This window comes from Balaenoptera borealis, assembly GCF_965194805.1.
Source record: "Balaenoptera borealis genome assembly, chromosome: 3".
Classification (NCBI taxonomy): domain Eukaryota; kingdom Metazoa; phylum Chordata; class Mammalia; order Artiodactyla; family Balaenopteridae; genus Balaenoptera; species Balaenoptera borealis.
Window position 1 is genome coordinate 83656734 of NC_138866.1, and position 25234 is coordinate 83681967.

Consider the following 25234-nt stretch of genomic DNA (forward strand, 5'->3'; position numbering starts at 1 on the left):
AGTTGATAAGTATGTGCATTGTACACCTTATCCTATTAAGAGGGATGAAACATTCTACTTTCATATATAAATCCTCAAATACATGAGCTAGTACAAAACAATAAATAGCAAGTCCTCAGATTTTTTTTAATTAAACTAGTTTTTCTTATTATAACATTAATACAAAAATTAAATAGCAGTAGGCTTGAACAAATGAAAACATGCTTATCTTAATCATAAGAGAAATACAAACTTAAACTATATTGAGACATAATTTTTCATCCAATCAGTTAAGAATATAGGTAAAAAGTCTCTCATTGCTAGTGGGTATATATTGTAGAAGGCAATTGGCAATATCATTCAAAATTTTAAATGCACATGCTCTTTGGCTCAGAGATTTCATGTCTGGGAATTTATCTTACCAATACACTTGTAAATGTGTGAAATGATGAATATATAAAGTTATTCACTGTAACATTTATTTTAATAGTAAAAGATGTAAAAGATCCTAAAGGTCCATCAGTAAGGGACTGGTTAAATAAATTACAATTTTTCCATGTAATTGACTAGTGTTGAGCTGGAAAAAAAAAAGATTCTCTTTATATATTGACACAGAAAAATCTCTAGGCTATATTACTTAGGCTCCTCACAGATAACCACTGTTGATAATTTTGGATGTCCTTGCAGAAATTTTATATGTATATCCAAGTGCATGGTTTATCTTTAGCACTTTTTTTTTAAACAAGACAAAAATGGGATCACTCAATGTCTTTTGGCACTTTCCATGTTGTTACATGTAGATCTACCTTAGTCTATTATAATCTGTTGTATGTCTGCACCAGCATTTAGTCAGCTCCCCATTGATGGACATTTGGGTTAACATTTTTTTTTTTTTTTTTTTTTGGCCGCGCCGTGCCCTGGGATCTTAGTTCCCCAGCCAGGGATTGAACCCAGGTCCCCTGCAGTGGAAGCGCGGAGTCCTAACCGCTGGACTGCCAGGGAATTCCCTGGGTTGTTTCCTTTGACTTACCTTTTTTTTCCTAAAGCTAAATTTCTAGAAAATGAGTTGCTTTACAGGTCATTCATTTTTTCGTTGTTTTATTTATTTATTTATTTTAATTTTGACCGCGTTGGGTTTTCGTTGCTGCGCTCAGGCTTTCTCTATTTGCAGGGAGCCGGGGCTACTTTTCATTGCAGTGCAGGCTTCTCACTGCAGTGGCTTCTCTTGTTGCGGAGCACTGGCTCTAGGCGCGTGGGCTTCAGTAGTTGTGGCACAGGGACTCAGTAGTTGTGGCTCCCGGGCTCTAGAGCGCAGGCTCAGCAGTTGTGGCTCACAGGCTTAGCTGCTGTGAGGAATGTGGGATCTTCCTGGACCAGGGCTCAAACCCGTGTCCCCTGCATTGGGCAGGTGGATTCTTAACCACTGTGCCACCAGGGAAGCCCCTACAGGTCATTCTTAAAAACAAAATAGGGAATTCCCTGGCGGTCCAGTGGTTAGGACTCCGCGCTTCCACTGCAGGGGACCCAGGTTCCATCCTGGTCGGGGAATTAAGATCCCGCAAGCCTCGTGGCACGGCCAAAAAAAAATTATTTTTAATAAAAAATTAAAAAAGAAAAAGCAAGCTCATGTATTAAGCATATTTTTATAGTGTTCTTGAAATTTAGATATCTGAAAAAATTTAATGGTAAGGTCCTTTAATTGCCTTGTAATTTTTTCTGCCAGTATTAGATGAGTCTTTTTTTAAAGATGTCTTTGGAGTTTTCTGCCAGTCACCCTATGAAAACCTTTTGCCTACCCTACTCTTTCAACTGTTGTGATTCTTGGTAATTGTCCAGAGTATAGATTTTTAAATTACTTTATTATTTTTAGGAATAAGAATCCAGAAGATAACTACTGTGAGATAACTGGTGAGTATGATCAGAATACTTTTCTTATCATACGTTTTTCTCTTTATCTAGATTCCTTGAAAAATAATATGTAAGAGAACCATGAACAAAAAATGTAGAGAAAGTGTTCGTCTTTACACAAAATCTTTAATTTAAAATTTCACAAACTTACTAATATTTCTCTCAAACCTGCTGTTCCTCTTGTTCTCTATCTTGAACTCCCACTCACTGTCGTTCACTCAAGTCAGGAATTGAGTCATGTTTTACCTTTTCCTCCTTTCTCCATATCCATTTGGCCCTATTCTCTTTGATTTTTTTTTTTTTTTTTCTGGCTGTGCGGCTTGCGGGATCCTAGTTCCCAGACCAGGGATCGAACCTGGGCCCCCTGCTGTGGTAGCGCGGAGTCCTAACCACTGGACCACCAGGGAATTCCCCAGGCCCTATTCTCTTTCAATTCTGTCTCCAAAATATCTGGCCCATCTGTTAGTTATTCTCTGTTCCTTCTGCCCGTATTTGAATTCAAGTCCTCGCTGTTCTATCTTGGGCTATTGTATTTAGTTTCTTATCCTTCTAGTCCATTCTACATATTTCTAAATCTTATCATATTACCTCCCAGCTTAAAATTGTTCAGTGACACTATTTTGCTTACGGGATAAAACCCACACTCTTCAGCATAAACTTGGAAAACCTTTTATAATTTGGCTTGTTTTTTTCTCCAACTTTATCTCCAGCCTGTTATAGGCATCCTGTGTTATATCCCATGAATAACTACTTGCATTTTCCCATGTGGACTTTTTTCCTGCCTGTATCCATTTGTAAATGCTATTTCCTCTGCCTAAAGTGATCTTCCTAATACAATTTGTCTAACAGTCTTCTCATCTTTCACTTAACTTAGCTTTTCACTTAGCTTAACTTTAGTGCTTTCAAAGTAGCCAGTCCACAAACTGTTATAGTCCTTGACAGAAAAGGAACTTGCAATAGAATGTAAATCAACTATGGCAGTAAGCTCCTGTTTAGTTAGTGGCATTTTTTTCTTAGCAAAGCTCTACTGATGAAAGGAATTTCACATCAGCTGCAAGCTCCTTATCTCAAAATGAATTAATTAATTGATAATAAGCAGTTCACCATCTGGCAACATATGTTAAGTAATACTGGCTTAAATCGAGCCTTCACTGACAAAACCAAGGAGTTAGTCACTCTGTTTTGTGCTCTTACAACACCCCTTTTATTTCTCAGTCTATTGTAGATTTTTTTTTTATATAAATTTTTTATTTATTTTTATTTTTGGCTGCGTTGGGCCTTTGTTGCTGCACACAGGCTTTCTCTAATTGCCGCGAGTGGGGGCTACTCTTCATTGTGGTGCACAGGCTTCTCATTGCGGTGGCTTCTCTTGTTGTGGAGCACGGGCTCTAGGGTGTGTGGGCTCAGTAGTTGTGACTCGCGGGCTCTAGAGTGCAGGCTCAGTAGTTGTGGTGCACGGGCTTAGTTGCTCCATGGCCTGTGGGATCTTCCCGGACCAGGGCTCGAACCCGTGTCCCCTGCATTGGCAGGCGGATTCTTAACCACTGTGCCACCAGGGAAGTCCCTATTGTAGAATTTATCATGCTGTATTTTAGGTATTTACTTTTGGCTCTCTTATTAAACTAGGAACTCTTTGAGTCCAGAAATTTTGTCTTGTTCTTTGTGCTTTAGTGCATGGTTGAGTTCTGGGGCACATAATAGGTTCTGAAACAATATTTGTTAAGTAAATGACAAGAATGGAAGCTGGATATGTAAATAAGACTTTAATAAAAAGCCCATAATTACTTCATCATATTCAGTCGAGGTTGCCCTAAACTCTTTGAAATATTCTAAATATTAAACTTTAAACTTAAGTATTTTAAAATGTATTTCCTGTTTTATTATAGCATCTTCAGTCCCTTCCTTATTTCCAACATCCAGTTTGTTACCTAAACCTTTATATTTCAGTTCTAGAATGTCTTTTTTTTCTTTTTTTTTTCAACTTCTACTCTTTTTATTTTTTTATACAGCAGGTTCTTATTATTCATCCATTTTATACATGTTAGTGCATATATGTCAATCCCAATCTCCCAATTCATCACACCACCCCGCCCACCACCACTTTCCCCCCTTGGTGTCCATACATTTGTTCTCTACATCTGTGTCTCTATTTCTGCCCTGCAAACCGGTTCATCTGTACCATTTTTATAGGTTCCACATAGATGCATTAATATACGATATTTGTTTTTCTCTTTCTGACTTAGTTCACTCTGTATGACAGTCTCTAGATCCATCCACGTCTCTACAAATGACTCAATTTCGTTCCTTTTTATGGCTGAGTAATATTCCATTGTAGATATGTACCACATCTTCTTGAGGTGGGCTTGTATTACTATAAACTTCCCTCTTAGAACTGCTTTTGCTGCATCCCATAGGTTTTGTATCATCATGTTTTCATTGTCATTTGTCTCTAGGTATTTTTTGATTTCCTCTTTGATTTCTTCAGTGATCTCTTGGTTATTTAGTAACATATTGTTTAGCCTCCATGTGTTTATGCTTTTTACGTTTTTTTTCCCTGTAATTGATTTCTAATCTCAGTGTTGTGGTTGGAAAAGATGCTTGATATGAGTTCAGTTTTCTTAAATTTCCTGAGGCTTGATTTGTGACCCAAGATGTGATCTATCCTGGAGAATGTTCCATGTGCACTTGAGAAGAAAGTGTAATCTGCTGTTTTTGGATGGAATGTCCTAAAAATATCAATTAAATCTATCTGGTCTATTGTGTCATTTAAAGCTTCTGTTTCCTTATTAATTTTCTGTTTGGATGTTCTGTCCATTGGTGTAAGTGAGGTGTTAAAGTCCCCCACTATTATTGTGTTACTGTCGATTTCCTCTTTTATAGCTGTTAGCAGTTGCCTTATGTATTGAGGTGCTCCTATGTTGGGTGCATATATATATATATATATTTTTTTTTTTTTTTTTTTTTTATTTATTTATGGCTGTGTTGGGTCTTCGTTTCTGTGTGAGGGCTTTCTCTAGTTGCGGCGAGCGGGGGCCACTCTTCATCGCGGTGCGCGGGCCTCTCACTATCGCGCCCTCTCTTGTTGCGAAGCACAGGCTCCAGACGCGCAGGCTCAGTAGTTGTGGCTCACGGGCTTAGTTGCTCCGCGGCATGTGGGATCTTCCCAGACCAGGGCTCGAACCCGTGTCCCCTGCATTGGCAGGCAGATTCTCAACCACTGCGCCACCAGGGAAGCCCGGGTGCATATATATTTATAATTGTTATATCTTCTTGGATTGATCCCTTGATCATTATGTACTGTCCTTCCTTGTCTCTTGTAACATTTTTTATTTTAAAGTCTATTTTATCTGATATGAGTATTTCTACTCCAGCTTTCTTTTGATTTCCATTTGCATGGAATATCTTTTTCCATCCCCTGACTTGCAGTCTGTATGTGTCCCTAGGTCTGAAGTGGGTCTCTTGTAGATAGCATATATATAGGTGTTGTTTTTGTATCCATTCAGCAAGCCTGTGTCTTTTGGTTGGAGCATTTAATCCATTCACATTTAAGGTAATTATCAATGTGTATGTTCCTATTACCATTTTCTTAATTGTTATGGGTTTGTTTTTGTAGGTCCTTTTCTTCTCTTGTGTTTCCCACTTAGAGAAGTTCCTTTAGCATTTGCTGTAGTGCTGGTTTGGTGGTGCTGAATTCTCTTAGCTTTTGCTTGTCTGTAAAGCTTTTGATTTCTCCATCAAATCTGAATGAGATCCTTGCCGGGTAGAGTAATCTTGGTTGTAGGTTCTTCCCTTTCATCACTTTAAATATATCATGCCACTCTCTTCTGGCTTGTAGAGTTTCTTCTGAGAAATCAGCTGTTAACCTTATGGGAGTTCCCTTGTATGTTATTTGTCGTTTTTCCCTTGCTGCTTTCAATAATTTTTCTTTGTCTTTAATTTTTGCCAATTTGATTACTATGTGTCTCGGCATGTTTCTCATTGGGTTTGTCCTGTATGGGACTCTCTGCGCTTCCTGGACTTGGGTGGCTATTTCCTTTCCCATGTTAGGGAAGTTTTCAACTATAATCTCTTCAAATATTTTCTCGGGTCCTTTCTCTCTCTCTTCTCCTTCTGGGACCCCTATAATGCGATTGTTGTTGCGTTTAATGTTGTCCCAGAGGTCTCTTAGGCTGTCTTCATTTCTTTTCATTCTTTTTTCTTTAGTCTGTTCCGCAGCAGTGAATTCCACCATTCTGTCTTCCAGGTCACTTATCCGTTCTTCTGCCTCAGTTATTCTGCTATTGATTCCTTCTAGTGTAGTTTTTATTTCAGTTATTGTATTGTTCATCTCTGTTTGTCCTTTATCTTCTAGATCTTTGTTAAACATTTCTTGCATCTTCTCGATCTTTGCCTCCATTCTTTTCTCGAGGTCCTGGATCATCTTCACTATCATTATTCTGAATTCTTTTTCTGGAAGGTTGCCTGTCTCCACTTCATTTAGTTGTTTTTCTGGGGTTTTATCTTGTTCCTTCATCTGGTACATAGCCCTGTGCCTTTTCATCTTGTCTATCTTTCTGTGAATGTGGTTTTTGTTCCACAGGCTGCAGGATTGTAGTTCTTCTTGCTTCTGCTGTCTGCCCTCTGGTGGATGAGGCTATCTAAGAGGCTTGTGCAAGTTTCCTGATGGGAGGGACTGGTGGTGGGTAGAGCTGGGTGTTGCTCTGGTGGGCAGAGCCCAGTAAAACTTTAATCCGATTGTCTGCTGGTGGGTGGGGCTGGGTTCCCTCCCTGTTGGTTGTTTGGCCTGAGGCGACCCAACACTGGAGCCTACCTGGCTCTTTGGTGGGGCTAATGGTGGACTCTGGGAGGGCTCACGCCAAGGAGTACTTCCCAGAACTTCTGCTGCCAGTGTCCTTGTCCTCATGGTGAGCCACAGCCACCCCCTGCCTCTGCAGGAGACCCTCCAACACTAGCAGGTAGGTCTGGTTCAGTCTCCTTTGGGGTCACTGCTCCTTCCCCTGGGTCCCGATGCCACATTACTTTGTGTGTGCCCTCCAAGAGTGGAGTCTCTGTTTCCCCCAGTCCTGTTGAAGTCCTGCAATCAAATCCCGCTAGCCTTCAAAGTCTGATTCTCTAGGAATTCCTCATCCCGTTTGCCAGACCCCCAGGTTGGGAAGCCTGACATGGGGCTCAGAACCTTCACTCCAGTGGGTGAACTTCTGTGGTATAAGTGTTCTCCAGTTTGTGAGTCACCCACCCAGAAGTTATGGGATTTGATTTTACTGTGATTGCGCCCCTCCTACCGTCTCATTGTGGCTTCTCCTTTGTCTTTGGATGTGGGGTATCTTTTTTGGTGAGTTCCAGTGTCTTCCTGTCAATGATTGTTCAGCAGTTAGTTGTGATTCTGGTGCTCTCGCAAGAGGGAGTGAGCACACGTTCTTCTACTCTGCCATCTTGAACCAGTCTCTAGTTCTAGAATGTCTTGAGTCTAATCCCTTATTTCCGTTCTTATTGTCTCTTGCCCTAACACAAACTCTCAACATGTTGTATCTGAACTTTTAGAGTAGCTTCTTCATTGGTTTATCTTCTCTTGAATCTTCTTTCTTCTCCTTCTCTTGAATTATTTTTATAAAATGCATGTCTCATCCTGGAAACATTTAGATTCCTTAACATAGAATAAAAGATGCTTCAAAATCTTACCCTAACATCTTGGTCTTTTTTTTTTTTTTTTTTTTAATTGGAGTATAGTTGCTTTACAATGTTGTCTTAGTTTCTGCTGTACAGCAAAGTGAATCAGCCACACTTATGTATATATCCCCTCTTCCTTGGATTTCCTTCCCATTTAGGTCCCCACAGAACATTGAGTAGAGTTCCCTGTGCTATACAGTCTATTCTCATTAGTTATCTGTTTTATACATAGTAGTGTTTATATGTCAATCCCCATCTCCCAATCCATCCCACCCTTCCTTTCCCCCTTGGTATCCATACATTTGTTCTCTATGTCTATGTCTGTCTGCTTTGCAAATAAATTCATCTGTACTATTAACATTTTGGTCTTATCAGTTGGTACTCTTTACTATGTAACTTCTACTATCCAGGAAATAAAAATGGAGAAGTGAAGGAGGAAAAAAAGTAGTCCACACTTTCCACTTTTAGAATCCCACCTTTTAAAAATCTCTACCACATTCGAAAAATATTTCAATCACACAGAGAATACAGTAATCACTGATCTCTCTGTTTCTAAAATGGGAAAATTTAAAAGTCTCAGTGAAATTTAGGAAGGACTTAGTAACTGAAAAAACTTTAGTAAATACTTGTAGCTGATGAAATTCCTAAGAAAAGGAAAGTCAGGCTCTTGGTGATATATATTTTTGTCATTGACTATAGTTTTTCTTTTTACTTAATAGGGATGAATACATTGCTTTGTGCTCCCATTCAGACCCAGATGCCCCAGGGAGAGGTATGAGTTCATGCAAGTGCCTTCATATTTTAATCTTCTTTGATAGTTAAAACTTTTAAAACACAAAAAATTTCATGTTAGTGACATGACTTAGGGATTACTTACCAAAATGGACCAACATAGACTGGAAAAACTATGTACCTTTCCAGTTAACTAAGTATACTTAAATCACTGCCAGTGTAAATAACAGGGAAATATGTTAATTATATAAGGACTTCTCAACTTTAATGGGCATATGAATCATCTCAGGATTTTATTAAAATATAGATTCTTACCCAGCAGATCTGTGGTAGGTCCTGAAATTCTATAGTTCTAACAGTCTCCTAGGTGATACTAATGCACTGGTCCACAGACCATACTTTGAGCAATAAAGAGTTAGACTGTGTGCTTACAAGTAAAACCACTGCATTCAAGGACAACTCAACCATCCAACAGTATAGAGTGTACTATAAATTAGCCATCATGCACTTATTCCTTCCAAGTCTTTTTTACTTAGAATGAGAATGACCTATCTAATATAACAATTAGAATTTACATTATAGTTACATTTGGTATTGTCAGTCTTTTCAGTTTTTAGTCAGTCTAGGGGCGAATAATTAACCTTAACTTTTAATTTGTTCAGAAACACTAAAAGTATTCACAGACTTCAGAAAAAAATTTAAATAACAAATTACGTGCTGCACACCACACCATTGATTCAAACAAACCAATGTAACATGAAACCATCATCTAGGATTGTTTATATAATACTCTTTCTATATAGTACATGTTATAAAATACCTTTTTAGAAGTTTGCATTTGATTTGATCTCTTATATTTGCTTTCTTTGTAGATTTCAATTACAGAATACAACCATGAAAGGAAACATGCAAATGACCAGACAGTCATCTTTTCAGATGAAAACCAGATGGACCTGACAGCAAGTCACACTGTGATGATTACCAAAGGCCTTTTAGATTGCACCAAAAGTGAAAAATCAGCCAAGATAGATACCACATCATTTCTGGCTAACTTAAAGCTCCACATTGAGGATGCAAGAATGAAGAAAGAATTAAATTTTTCCAGGGATCAAAGCACTTCTTCAGAAAAGAAAATAAATTTCAATGACTTTGTAAAAAGATTGAAAACAGGAAAATCGAATGCTTCTCCTTTTACAGGACCTGATAAAGAAAATTCTGAGATGCCTATTCATTCCAAAGAATCAAATAGGGCCTCTTCTATGCACCAAATGCATGTATCTCTTAGTGTAGATGAAAATAGCAGTAATATGACTAGACTCTTTAGAGAACAAGATGATGGGATGAATTTTACCCAGTGTCATACAGCCAATATTCAGACTTTGGTTCCCACATCCAGTGAGCCCAGCTTAAGGGAATTTAGAGGTGATGATATTACAACTTATGGCAATGACTTTATGGACCTGACAATTAACCACACAATACAGAAGTTACCTTCAGCAGATAATCTGTCTGAAATAGAAAATCAAACTCAGAATGTCATGATGGATGTTTCAACAGGTCATGGAGCTAAAGCACTAGGACAGAAGACAGTCTTTAAGGATAAACCGAATGATGCTTTTCAGGACCCTTCCTTAAACCCTGAAGGTGACATACATATTACCAGCAGTCATATTACAGGGAGAGAAATTCAGACAGTCACACAGACTTCCAACCAGGATGTCAGAACATTGGCCATGATCTCAGAATCTAAACATTCCAGTCCAGCTATTCAAGATTATAAGACATTTTTCTATTCTAGTTGTAATGATGCCATGGAACTGACCAAGTGTTTCTCAAGTATGAGAGAGGAGAAGAATTTGCTAAAGCATGACAGGAGTTATTCTAAAATGTATCCCAATCCAGATGCCATCTCTCTTCTCAGGGAGAATACTATTTATTCGGGAGAAGAAAGCATGGACATTACCAAGAGTCACACAGTTGCAATAGATAATCAGATTTTTAAACAAGTTCAGACAAATGTACAGATAGCAGCTGCACCAGTATCTGAAAAAGAAATGATGATCCAAAATCACATAATTGTGTCAGAGGACAGGGAAATGAATATAAATTATAGCTCAGTTCCTCATGTATCTAAGGAAAGATTACAGCAGAGCCTGGAAAATCCTTTATTTATTTCATTGACTGACAAAAGGACTGAAATCTTCACAGATGAAAATATGGATTTGACTAAAAGTCACATAGCTAATGTAGGAAGTCAGTTTCCTCTTGCATCTTACAGTCTGGCATCTGAGAATACCAGTAAATCTCACTCTCACAGCATAAGCCCTTCAGATGAATGGGAAGAAATGACCAAAGGTCATATTGAACCATGCCGACAACCAAACATAATATCTAAAAACATCCCAACTGACACCTGGGACAAAGGAAAAGATCAAGTTTTGAATATTTCACCCTATCTTGATAAAGATTCTCCTCAGTCACCTGATATTAACCAGAACATAGCAACAAGCCATAATAGAGTATACTCTGGTGGAGATCTTTATAAACAAGTACCACTGAGAAATAATAGAAATACAGTTTCTTGTGAGCAATCTTTGTTTCCTACTACAAAGCCATTGTTTTCATCAGAAGGACAGTCTGCTATGAGAAATCATAATACTGCTAACAGTCAAACAGTGAAATCTGTACCAGACCAGAATTCTAAACTGCCTGAGCCACTGAGGAAAAGTTTAGGCAGTCCTACACCTGACTGTTTTCATGACAAGATAATTATTTGTTCAGAGAAGGAGCAAAATATGGACCTAACCAAGAGTCACACTGTTGTCACTGGATTTGGTCCTTCTGAAGTACTAGAACTAGGTAAGACTAATTTAGAAAACACTAACAACCAGCTAACAACAGTAAACAGACAGAAAGCTGTAAAAGTTGAAAAATGTAATGAAACTCCAATAGAAAAAACTGGAGTATTTATTTCTAATGATATCATGGGTGTGTTGAAGGACAAAACTGGAATTCTGAATGAAAAGCAAGATGTCAAAATTTGTGAAAGGAAAAGTCTTGGCAGACTAAAAATTGATAAGACTGTTGTATTTTCTGAGGGAGATGAGAATGATATGGATATCACCAAGAGTTATACAGTGGAAATAAATCATAGACCTTTACTTGATGAACATGATTCCCATTTGGTGCCTTTGGCAGGAACTTCTAAAACTGTTTTGTATACATGTAGGCAGGATGACATGGAAGTCACCAGAAGTCACACAACTGCTATAGAATGTAAAACTGTCTCACCAGATAAAATAACTACTAGGCCTGTGGACAAAACTGTAATGTTTATAGATAATCACGATGAACTAGAGATGACAAAGTCCCATACTGTTTTCATTGACTACCAAGCAAAGGAGAAAACTGTGCTTCCAGACAGCCCTAACTTTGAACTATCCAAAAGAAAAAGCCTAGAAAAATCAGAAGTGACACCTAATCCTGCTAAGGAGGGTGTTTTCTTTCCGGACAATGGTGAAAGTGATCATTCAGTAGCAAAAGTCAGCCAGCTGACATTACCGGGGGAATGGTCTAATAGTGATCTTTTAGAGAAAGCTGAAGCATTTATATCTGATGATAACATGGAAGTATCTAAATCAACCACTTGGAAAAATGACAAAGGTGTACGAAAGCCTGGATTTCTGAATGAATCCCTATCAGGCAAAAGTCAGAGAAGGAAGAGCCTTAAACACAAAAATGGCAAGACCATTGCATTCTCAAAGAATGACAGAAATGATATGGATGTCATCCAGAGTTGTACAGTGGAAATAAATAACAAAGGTGTCCTGGAAGATAGAGAGGACTCCCATTGGGTGCCTTTGGAAGGAACTTCTAATACTGTTTTACATACATGTGGGCAGGATGATATGGAGATTACCAGAAGTCATACAACTGCCTTAGAATATAAACCTCTCTCACCAGATAAAAGAACCACTGGGCCTATGAACAAAACCGTTATGTTTGTAGATAATCACAGTGATCTGGAAGTTACTAAGTCTCACACTGTTTTCATTGATTGTCAAGCCATGGAGAAAATACTTCAAGAGTACCCTAAATTTGGAATAGCAAAAGGAAAAACCTTGGGTGTTTCTTTTCCTAAGGATGGTAGCTCTGTTCAAGAAATCACTAAAGAACAAGCACTGGCTGTAGAAAACAAAATTGTTCTTCACACTGAGCAAAAGCATCATGTGATACCCTTTGTTCCTACTGATACATTGTCTGGGGGTCAAGGTGAGACAGAAATCAAATTCCATAGCACTGCTGTGGATGAAGAGGTCATGAAAGTTGTAGTCCAGGCCCATGTATTGGAAAAAGCCAAAACTGAATGCTGTCACTTAAATAGTACAGATAGAAGAAATGTGGGTTTTACAGGCAGTTCTGCAGCTGCTACTTGTGGATCCAGTGATAATTATTCCTGTTTACCTAGTGTTGTTTCCTTTTTTGATAATTTGGAGGAGAATGGCATGCCCTTATGTGATAAAGATGATGTAAAAGCCAGTCATTGCCCAGTGCAAAATGATCTTCCTTATGCAAACAATTTAGCTAGTGAATATTATTTGAAATCTGAGGGACTGCCTCTTTCTGCTCCTTGTTCTTTGTTAGAGAAGGAAAAAGTTGTTCAAACCAGTACCCAAGGACAGTTAGACTGTGTCCTAACAGTACTCAAAGATCAAGATCTGATTAAGGAGCCCCCAAATCTATTAGCTAATGAAACTTTAGTATATGGTGAAGATTTGGGGGAGATGACTAAACTTAACTCAAAGCAAGTATCTTGTAAGCTTCCAAAGGATCAAATGGAGGCCTTTGTTGATAATGCAGAGCATAGTTTAAAGAAGACCTTTGTTGATGATGTTTGTGTTGCTTCTCAGCATCATCTGTCAACCCAGCAACGTCCATTACCTCAACAAGGACAGAGTATTGTCAGTAAAGATGAAACAATATTGTCTAAATCGGGAAATAAGAATTTAAATATTGTTAGAGGAAATTCCTCTGAACCCATATGTGAAAACGATTCCACAATGCTCAATAATGAGAAACAGTTTACTATGGCCTGTAAAAAAGAACTAAAGAAAAATATTCAAACAGCTAAATGTAATACAGCTATAGATTTCCACAGTAACTCAGACTTGACTAAGCAAGTTATTCAAACTCATATCAATCCTAGAGAAGCATCAGATCCTGTAATTGCATCTAATGCTGCAACTTTTAGTAGTATCAAACCACATCTGAATAATTTGAATGAAAAAACTGAAGAATTTTTATATTTCCAACCAGTTCATATACCACCTTCTCCAGAACAATTACTTGAATTAGTAAATAAGGCACACAGTAATAAGAGTATAGTGCAAGCTACAGAAATACATAATGTTAACATAGTGTCCAGCAGTGTTAAAGATCATAGGGATGAAGAAAATAAAATTTCTCATAATGGAGCTGAAACCATCTCTGTACCATTAATGACAACTATAAAAGATAAAGTGAGGAGATGTTCTTTGGGAATATTTTTGCCCAGATTGCCAAACAAGAGAAACTGTAGTGTCACTGGTATTGATGACCTGAAGCCGATTCCAGCAGACACAACTGATTTAAATAACTTAGAAACTCAACCAGTCTCCAATAAACATTCAGATACTGGATTTGTTGCAGCTAAACTGAACTTAAGCCCATCTCAATATATAAATGAGGAAAATCTTCCTATATATCCGGGTGAGATTAATTCCTCAGACTCTCTTAGCATAGATACTGAGGAAAAGGCTTTGACTGACACATACCAAAAAGAGATTTCACCATCTGAAAATAAACTGGAAGAAACCTGCAATAGCCAAAAAAGAACCTGGGTACAAGAAGAAGAAGATGATATTCAGGATGAGAAAAAAATCAGAAAAAGTGAAATTAGGTTTAGTGATACCGCACAAGATCAGGAGGTGAGCTCTGTCTTGAATTAAGAAATGTTCTTGATTTTTTATGAGTATTCTTGAATTTTAATTTTAGTCTCGGGTAAGCAGGAATTGATTATTTCCAATTCTAGGCCTGGAGAAATATTCCTATGTAGAATCTTAAGAAATTAATTGACTAGCATTATACTAGTCATCTTAAACCTTTCTTAAATATTCCCATGTAGAATCTTAAGAAATTAATTGACTAGCAGTTAGACTTAAACACAATTTGAAGTGACAAATGGTCACAAAAAATGAAATGGCAAGTAGTACAAAAATTAATATCAAAATTGTGTAATTAATTCTAAATATTCTGTCACTTCTAGTGATTTGTCATTTTGGCTTTGCATATGAGAATCTCTAGCCAGGGTATATGTGGTTTGACAAGTCATCTTCAGTGTGAAAATATTTGGAGGGTAAAAAGTTTTTTTATTATGCAAACTGCTTAAAGAAAAGCTGGACTGAATTTTCTTGGCTAATGAGGATATATAGAAGCTGAAAGTCCATTTCTTTCGAGGATGGGAGAATGCCTAGATCAAGCCCAGTATCTCAAAGTGAAGTAAGTGAGATTTTGTGTTTATTTAAAAAGTCATAGAAGGTTCTTTCTTTATTTTGCAACACCTAGGCTTCTTAGATGTCCTGAGGTGACAATGTATGATAAAAAGTAGAGCTAGTGAATTAACCAATTTGTAAATATCTTCGTTATAATTGATAAAAAAGCAACATCTTGGACATGGAATTGTTAAACCATCGCTGAGAAATGTATGTCAGGACTTGTTCATTAGGTTGGCAGCAGAGGGGCAGAAGGAAGTATAAAGGGAGGGCTATATGTGGATGTGTTCATATTTAAATTTTGATGATAACCACTGATGTGTGTGTATCTCTTGGCTGTACTATAGGAATATGTTGTTAAGTAATTCAGTGGAAACATACCTCCTTGCTAATACTTTAATAGTTTAGATAATGAATCCTCTTAGAAGCATTATACTTTACGTACTCTGTTGCATTATGTCTCATTTTTAATTGAACATTAAGGGAATGTAGTATTTTAGTCGTAACTGCCAATATCTTTATCTAGAGGCCTGTTGCCATTTTTGTCTTTTATGAAATTTTTGTTGCCAAGAAAGGCAGGATTACATTTTTTCCTTCCAGATTGAGTTGGTTTAGTGTATTCTTGGTTATCAAAATACTCATAGCTTTGGGACTTTTAAATGGTAAATATTCATGATGTGTGAAAAAGCATGATACATAACTGTATGATCTTAATTATATAAAAATGGATGCTAAGTTTTGTAGGTACACAAACGAGACCTAGGACGACACATCAAACAGTAAACTGCTTGTGATTGTGGATGATTTTGTTTTTTCTTCTTGTGTTTTTTGGTTTCCTATTTTGCACATGTTAACTTTTAAGAAATAAGTGTTATTTTAAAAACCTGTAAAAAAAAAGGCATAGATTATAAAAGTTGAGGGAACACTGATTTGGATAACTTGTCACTGAAACTGAGTTTTACAGGTGGAGAAAGTATCATAGGTTCATAGGGGACTTCCCTGGTGGTGCAGTGGTTAAGGATCCGCCTGCCAGTGCAGGAGACACGGGTTCAATCCCTGGCCCAGGAAGATCCCACATGCCGCAGAGCAGCTAAACCCGTGTGCCACAACTACTGAAGCCCGCGTGCCTAGAGCCCGTGCTCCGCAACAAGAGAAGCCACGACAATGAGAAGCCCGCGCACCACAATGAAGAAGTAGCCCCAGCTTGCCGCAACTAGAGAAAGCCCGTGCACAGCAACGAAGACCCAACACAGCCAAAAATAAAAAAACAAATAAATTTATTTTAAAAAAAAAGGAAGTATCATAGGTTCATAGAAACAAAGTTTAAACTCTGTTAAGAAATATGTAAATAAGCTTAGAAGATGATTTCAGTGGTTCTTTAAGGTGAGGTCCTGAGGAAATTGTTCATCTATGAAGCTTTGAGAAAGTTGTAACAGTAATATAAAATGTATAACTGAATAGATTCTATGAAAGTTAGTATTATTTTGTTCAATAAATATTTATTGGGTATCTGCTATGTCCTAGGTACTGTTTAAGTCCTGGGAATGCTTCAGTGGGAATTTACGGACAAAAATCTGTTCTCATAGACGTCACATCCTAGCACTTAGACAAGGAATATATTGCCCTTAAAAACATAAGCAGGGCTTCCCTGGTGGTGCAGTGGTTGAGAATCCACCTGCCAATGCAGGGGACGCAGGTTCAATCCCTGATCTGGGAAGATCCCACATGCCGCGGAGCAACTAAGCCCGTGTGCTACAACTACTGAGCCTGCGCTCTAGAGCCTGTGAGCCACAACTACTGAGCCTGCGTGCTGCAACTACTGAAGTCCGCACGCCTAGAGCCCATGCTCCGCAACAAGAGAAGCCACTGCAGTGAGAAGCCTGCGCACCGCAATGAAGAGTAGCCCCCGCTCACTGCAACTAGAGAAAGCCCACACGCAGCAATGAAGACCCAGCTCAGCCAAAAATCAATAAATAAAATAAATTTATTTTAAAAAAATACATAAGCAAGTAGGTAGATGAAAATGGCATTTAAGGCTGTAAAGTCAAATGGTTAAAATGGTCAAAGCAGGACCATATGACTTATTTGATTTCATCCAAAGGAGTCTTGGTCACCTGGGGAAGGAAGTACTAAAGCCTGGAAATAAATGCCTTCTCTGTACTCTAGACAGAGCCATCGTGTACAGCCGGTATTCTCTTCTGGTTTTCTGCAGTGTGGTAGCCCTGACCATGGTGACTAGTAGTTGAAAAATTGGATAGGTCAACATTTGGTAGCTCATAGGATATGGCTGTAACCTAGATACCTCTGGGGAACATTTGCTTTTATAGTATAATGCACAAAGTTATTTCTATATATTTTTAAATAAAATTACTTTGAACTCTAAAAGCCTAAAAAGTTACCTGTTGCTTATTCTAATTCTTTACTAAGGTATTTTATATGATTATAGATAAATTTTATGTTCGAAGTATTTCTCTTAACATTGAACATTTAGTCATTATAAGTATACACTGTCATAACATTATTCTTATGATGTTTCTTTATTGATCATTTCAGATTTTTGATCACCGTGCTGAAGGAGCTATAGATAAAAATGCTAACAGTGTGTTGATAAAAAGCCTGAGCAGGACCCCATCTAGTTGCAGCAGTTCTCTGGATTCAGTCAAGGCTGATGGGACCTCTCTGGACTTCAGCAGTAAGACCTTCATGAAGGCTAAATAATAGAAGTCATCTGCTTACTTGACTAATAATAAATGTATTTCAGTTCAGGAGATACTTGAAAGTTGTATAAGCTTTTTGGTAGTTGATAAGTAAAGTCATACTTAGTTTATTTTTAATTCTTAGTTATTTTAATAAATTGAGAAGTGTATATTACAAAAGTGATTTTCTTAAGAGGCTTATAATTAGTAGAGAAACATATGGAGCCTTAAAACTGTAATACACTTTGCCCTACAAATGACTGTCTTCCCAGAAAAATCCTAGCGGATAGCTTCAAGAGCATGAACCACACATAAACCTGAACAATAACTAAAATTAAGTTTACAATTTAATTTTGACTTTTTCATCACTTGAATTTGCTTTACTTGTAGCACACCCCAGTAGTCAAATAGAATCACAGTTCCTCAGAGATACCGTTTGTGAAGAGAGCTTGAAGGAGGTATGTTAAAGTAGTTCTCATTTCTAATGCAGCTTATTTCCTTATTTTGTTTTCTCGTTTAATTTTTTTTTAATTATGAAATATTTCAAATATACAGGAGACTAGTTTTCTTTTTTTTTGGTTAAGGATCCAACATGGCAATTAATTATGTGGAGTAGAATCACAATTGGAAGACCTACGTTTTGTTGGGTTTTTTCCCAATTTTACTGTTACTGAATAAACTTAAGAAATAATATTAGATAAAATCTGCTCATGTATAGCCTACAAATATCTGGATAGTGTTTCCACAAATATATGCAAAGTACTTTAAGCCATTTAGAAACAAAGGAGGTGGTTATAGTCAAAATGACTCACTTTGAATGGTCATGCAAACTTTTTTTTTTTCCTCAGAAACTCAAAGATGGGAGAATAACAATAAAGGAGTTCTTTATACTTCTTCAGGTCCACATTCTGATACAAAAACCTCGACAGAGCAATCTCCCAACCAAAGTAAGTTCAGTTTCTTGGCAAAATAGTTATCTCAGTTAAAATATATTGTACTTGTTTACTAAACTGCATCAAAGCAAGCATTTATTAAAAAACAAAAAAAGAATCTAAGGAAGCAAATTTTCCTGTATAAGGTTTTCCTGTAGAAGGTATACTTGGGGTTAGCATAAAAATTGATTTTTAAAAAAATAATCATGAATTTTGAAAACGTGAAATTTTATTTTTTTTCATTTCTTGCCGTCTATTTTGTTTTTTATACTTTTTCCTGAACATATGGTTTTTTAAAAAAGTACAGCAGAAGTTTGTTTTTTCGGGTTTTTTTTTTTGTTTTTTTGGTTTTTTGTCTGCTTTGGGTCTTCATTGCTATGCGTGGGCCTTCTCTAGTTGCGGCAAGCGGGGGCTACTCTTCGTTGCAATGCGTGGGCCTTCTCTAGTTGCGGCAAGCGGGGGCTACTCTTCCTTGCAGTGCGTGGGCTTCTCATTGTGGTGGCTTCTCTTGTTGCGGAGCACGGGCTCTAGGTGCGCAGGCTTCAGTAGTTGTGGTGCACAGGCTTAGTTGCTCTCCGGTATGTGGGATCTTTCCGGACCAGGGATCGAACCCGTGTCCCCTGCATTGGCAGGTGGATTCTTAACCACTGCACCACCAGGGAAGTCCCCAGCAGAAGTTTTTAAAACACTTTTCAAAATCAAAAATATATAAGGTCATAGAATACTTAAATAATACAGTCAAACTGAGTTTAAAAGATTAATAGACAAACATATCACTTACATACAAAATTACATAATATTTTTTTCACTTAAGTCTGTCAAACATTTACAAAAATTAATTATGCCCTTGGCCACAAAGAAAATGGGAAAAAAAAACTGGAGATTTCGTGGACATCATCTGATCTTAATCCAATAAAATTAGAACTAATAAAAGGACAAATATCTTAGCTTCTTGGAAATTAAGAAACACATTTCTAGATAACTCATATCAAAGAAGAAATCAAAACTATTTAGAAAGCAAAGTAAGGAGAACATTTAATGCCAAATATATGGGATATACAGCAGAAATTATACTTACCAGGGAATTAAAAGCCTGAGATATCATTGTTATAGAAAAGACTCTAAAAATAAAGGATTTTTTAACACTCACTTTAAGAAATTGGAAAATGAACAATAAAATAACATCCATAAAAAGGCAGGAAGACAGATTTAATCCAGGTAAATAGTAAAGTTATTGAAATAGAAAACAAAAATTAGTAGAAAAGATAACAGATCTAAAAACTGGTACTTTGAAAAGATGATAAAATAAGAAAACTCTTCAAGAGCCTAATTAAGAAAAAGGAGAAAGCTAAAATATATATGGTTGAGAAAGAAGACATGTCCACAGATTAAAGGAGAGATTAAAATAATTTTTTTTAATCCACCAACTGTGATGATAAATTTTAAGACCTAGATGGTTTTTCAGAAAAATATAAATTACCAAAATTAACCCAGGAACTGGAAAACTCTAATTAACTACCATTGAATTTTTTTTTTTTACAATTTACCATTAAAATTGTCTCTAGGACCAGATGAGTTCTAACTTTTAAAGAATAGATCCACACATATATGAATATTTGCTTTATGACAAAGATGCCCCTGCAGAACAGTGGCCTTTTCTATAAATGGTGTTGCATCAGTTGGATATCCATAGGAAAAAAATGAACCTTGATTCATACTTCACCCTATACATAAAAATCAGTTCTATACAACACCAAAAGCACAAGTGACAAAATTAAAAATTGGAGCTCATCAAAATTTAAAACTTGTGTGCTACAAATGATACCATCAAGAAAGGGAAAAGACAACCCACAGAATGGGAGAAAAATTTGCAAATCATACACCTTATAAGAGACTTGTATCCAGAATATATAAAGAACTCTTGAAATTAAAAAAGACAACCCAATTAAAAAAATTGTCTGGGACTTCCCTGGCGGTCCAGTGGTCAGGACTTCGCACTTCCAATGCAGGGGTTATATCCGATCCCTGGCTGGGGAACTAAGATCCCACATGCCCCACGGTGTGGCCCAAAAAAAAAAAAAGCCAGAGGATCAGAATAGACACTTCTCCAAAGAAGATATGCAAATGGCCAATAAACAAAATGGTGATTAAGGAAATACAAATTAAAATGAGTTACTACTTCACACCCACTAGGGTGGCTGTAGTCAAAAACACAGAATAATAAGTATTGGCAAGGATGTGGAGAAATTGGAATTTTCATACATTGCTGATAGGCATGTAAAATGGTGTAGCCACTTTGGAAAAGAGTTGAGTATTTCCTCAAAAAGTTAAACATAGGGCTTCCCTGGTGGCGCAGTGGTTAAGAATCCGCCTGCCAATGCAGGGGACAAGGGTTCAAGCCCTGGTCCGGGAAGTTCCCACATGCCGCGGAGCAACGAAGCCCGTGCGCCACAAGTACTGAGCCTGCGCTGTAGAGCCCACATGCCACAACTACGGAAGCTTACCTGCCTAGAGCCCGTGCTCTGCAACAAGAGAAGCCACCGCAATGAGAAGCCCACGCACCGCAACGAAAAGTAGCCCCCGCTTGCCGCAACTAGAAAAAGCACGCATGCAGCAAGGAAGACCCAGCACAGCCAAAAATAAATAAATAAAATAAATTAAAAAAAAAAAAAAGTTAAACATAGAACTATTATATGATCCAGCAATTCCACTTCTACGTATTTACCTAAGAGAATTGAATACATACATCTACACAAAAACTTGTATGTGAGCATTATTCATAATAGCCAAAAAGTGAACTGATTAGTAGTTACTTGAAGCTGGGATGGGGTGGAGGAGAACGGGGAATGACAGCTAACGGGTACAGGGTTTCTTTTAGCGGAATGAAAATGCTCTAAAATTAGCTGGTGCTTGATGTTGTACAACCCCGTGAATATATTTTTAAAATCATTTAATTGTATACTTAAATGGGTGAATTATATAGTGTGTAAATTAAATCTCAATAAAGCTGTTTAGAAAGAAATCAGTTATAGGAGGATTGTATATCTAACGTGAAAAGTAAATCAAAGATGGAAACTGGGAAGATACTTATGCATCTTTTGGGTTGCCAACCTCATTATTCTTATCACCATAGTGCCCCTTCCTAGTAGAATCTCCTTGCCTCAGCTGAAGATGGGGAGTAGAAAGGTGCCTAGGTATGCAGCCAGAGTCTTAGGAAAAGCAGAAAGAGTACCAGGGGACCAGAGCAGAGGGGAAGGGTAGGAACAGAGAGGATGCTGGCCGGGTGGAAGAGGGAGAGGATATGTAGGAAGCTAATCTTTGAGGGTATGAATGCTCCCCTTTCCTCTCAGGCCTTATGGAGGTCAGGAGGGGCAGTGTTAGGGAAATATATCTGGGAACAAACCCATCAAGATAGTAAGAGAAATCAACTATACTTCAATAAAATAAATTTTAAAAAAAAGATGGTAAGAGAATTCAGGCTATATCAGGAAAGAAATTTAAAAATCCCAAAGTAGAGGAAGCCCAAAGAAATGGAGTATGTATGGGCTGTGGAAAATGAGGTTCACAGCTATGGGCATCTGTTCCAGGACTTAGATGACTATGAGTCTCCTTTAGGGTAGACCTGGGGAGAGCGTTTTTGAGGCAGGTGGGGAGATGTGTGGCAGCCCTCATAGACAGATGTACAGCATCCATATGTGTGTGTGCAGTTGTAGGAGCTCAGCTGGCAGCACTGGCAAAAGGTACTAAGTAGAAATATCAAATCACTATATTGTGTAACAAGAACTAATAACATAGTGTTGTAGGTCAGTTATATTTCAAAAACAAACAAACAAACTTATTAAAAATGAGATCAGATTTGCGGTTACCAGAGGCGGGCAGTGAGAGGTGGGGAAATAGGATCAAGGCAGTCAAAAGGTACAAACTTCCAATTATAAGATAAATAAGTGCTAGGGATGTAAGGTACAACATGATAAATATAATTAACACTGCTGTATGTTATCTATGAAAGTTGTTAAGAGAGCAAATCCTGAGTTCTCATCACAAGGAAAATTTTTTTCTATTTCTTTAATTTTGTATCTGTATGAGACGATGGATGTTTATTAAACTTGTGATAATCATTTCATGATGTATGTAAGTCAGATCATTAGCTGTAAACCTTAAACTTATTCAGTGCTATATGTCAATTATATCTCAATAAAACTGAAAAAAAAAAAAGGTGCTATGGTAGTGCCCCAAGACCTCCTGCATGCCCAAGGAGTGGCTCAGGCCAAAACACTATAACTTACACCCTTTCAGTGCGGTTGAGGAACTACTGCAAGTACCCCTGCCAGGCCTGAGATACCCAAGAGCTGATTGTGCATAAATTGGGCAGTTAATCAAAATAGATAAGTCAAGTGAGGAGGGTGACCTGTGCATATAGTCCTGGACTCAAGGTACAGCAACTTACCCATGTATTGCATACAGCATGGGCAGTTGCATCCAGTATGTACCCATAGTGCATGAGCCTAATATCCATTGGCACTTGGCATTCCTGGTGAATCTCTGAGAATGTGGTCCCATGTTTCACTTTGTGGTTATGAAGGTTCAAGAGGAAACCTACTCTTTTTTTAAAAAAAACTTTACTATTATAGGAATTTTCAAACATATACAAAAATAGATAATAGTTTAATGAACTCCCCATGTATCCATCACCAAACTTCAAAAATTATCAACTCTTTATTCTCTACATTTTCCTACCTCCCCACCCCTGTTATTTTGAAGAAAATCGCAGGCATCATCAATTTATCTGTATTTCAGTATGTATCCCTAAAAAGATGGGGACTCTTATTTTTTAAATATCCAAATACCATAATCATATCTTAAAATGATTAATTATTAAGTCAGTATTTATATTTCTCTGATTGTCTGCATTATTTTCCAATTTGTTAAGTTGCAACCCAAGTGAGGTCCAAACATTATAAACACTTGATATCTCTCTCTCAATTATCTTTTAAAGTATAAGGTCCTGGGCTTCCCTGGTGGCACAGTGGTTGAGAACCTGCCTGCCAATGCAGGGGACACGGGTTCGAGCCCTGGTCTGGGAAGATCCCACGTGCCGCGGAGCAACTAGGCCCGGGAGCCACAATTACTGAGCCTGCGCGTCTGGAGCCTGTGCTCCACAACGGGATAGGCCGCGATAGTGAGAGGCCCGCGCACCGCGATGAAGAGTGGCCCCCACTTGCCGCAACTAGAGAAAGCCCTCACACAGAAACGAAGACCCAACACAGCCAAAAATAAATAAATAAATAAAGTATAAGGTCCCCTTCCATAACCCTCCCTTCCCCCCCGCTTCTCTCTCTCTCCCCCTCTCCCCCTCTCTCCCCTAACCCCCGCTTTTCATGAGGAAGCCAGATTTTTCCATACTCTGCTCAGTATGGATTTTGCCCATTGTGTATACCCAAACTTTCATTTTAACGTGTTCCTCTGTCCTTTGTATTTTCTGTAAATTGGCAGAGGCCTTATCAGATGAAGGGTTTTTTTTTTTCAAGTTTACTTTATAGTTGTACTTTCATCAGGAGATAGTATCTGGTGTTGATGTGATGATCAACCATTATTTAATGATCAACCATTATCACTAGATCATTATCTAGATCTAGTAATTCATTAGGAGTTGTAAAGTAGTGATATCCTAATTTTCTTCTTTTTTTTTTTCATTTATTGTCTAAAAAGAAATATTCCTTTATCAAGTATTTGGCTCCTATATGAAAGGCAGTCAGCCATTTTCCCAAGGAGGCCTGATTTCTTTGAGAAGAAGTATAGAGCTTTGATTTTTCTTTATAATTTAGCCTTAAAAATATTTTTTAAGAAAGAGAGTCAACATCAGTTATAATTGCTTTTAGCACGTTTTTACACTTTCTGAGCACATCTGTTAGAAAGTTTGTTACAGATAGAGAAATGAGATTAAAATCTCATTTGTTATTTCCTTTTAATTTGTCAACTGAAAGGGGAGAATGAGAGGAAACTAACATTTGTTAGATTATTTCAGCAGGCCCTGAGCTTTGGTACTTTTTTTTTTTTTTAATATTTATTTATTTTTATTTTTGGACGCGTTGGGTCTTCGTTGCTGCATGCGGGCTTTCTCTAGTTGCGGCAAGCGGGCTACTCTTCGTTGCGGTGCACGGGCTTCTCATTGCGGTGGCTTGTTGTGGAGCATGGGCTCTAGGCTCACGGGCTTCAGTAGTGGTGGCATGTGAGCTTGGTAGTTGTGGCTCGAGGGCTGTAGAGCACAGGCTCAGTAGTTGTGGCACATGGGCTTAGTTGCTCCGTGGCATGTGGGATCTTCGCGGACCAGGGCTCGAACCCTCGTCCCCTGTATTGGAAGGTGGATTCTTAACCACTGGACCACCAGGGAAGTCCCGCTTTGGTACCGTTTTAAAAAACTTTTACTTTAATCTTAAGAGGTTGGTCAATATTGTGCCCATTTTATAGATGAGGAGACCAAAGCTTAGAGTGGTAAAATGACTTATTCCGTGCCACACTGCCTATAAATAATGTACAGTTGTGGTGTTTTGTTTGGTTTGATTTTTATATGTAATGAGCCGACTTGGTTTTTCCAATACTGCATTAAGGACATCGGAAAGTCATTGGATTAGAGCTGTAAGACAGTTAAAAAATGTCCAAAAGACACTTAAGACATTTTAAAATAACCAAATTTTTACTGCTTTATTTTATGTATATCAGAAAAATTTGAGTTCAACCTGGGATACATGTAAGGAACAGGGCTAGAGAATGAAAATAGAAAAGCATAATC

General features: G+C 37.7%; 1 protein-coding gene across 4 annotated transcripts in view; it reads left to right on the forward strand.

Moving 5' to 3' along the window:
* KNL1 (kinetochore scaffold 1) overlaps positions 1–25234 on the forward strand; it is a 65708-nt gene that overhangs the window by 22473 nt on the left and 18001 nt on the right. For 3 of the 4 annotated variants that reach the window (XM_082387212.1, XM_082387211.1, XM_082387213.1), the window contains 6 exons: positions 1850–1887; positions 8274–8326; positions 9159–14252; positions 17370–17508; positions 17903–17970; positions 18361–18459. In XM_082387212.1, the coding sequence (XP_082243338.1) occupies positions 1850–1887; positions 8274–8326; positions 9159–14252; positions 17370–17508; positions 17903–17970; positions 18361–18459 (5491 nt within the window). Of the gene's footprint in view, positions 1–1849; positions 1888–8273; positions 8327–9158; positions 14253–17369; positions 17509–17902; positions 17971–18360; positions 18460–25234 lie in introns of those variants that run through there. The other variant, XM_082387214.1, reaches the window with a different exon arrangement.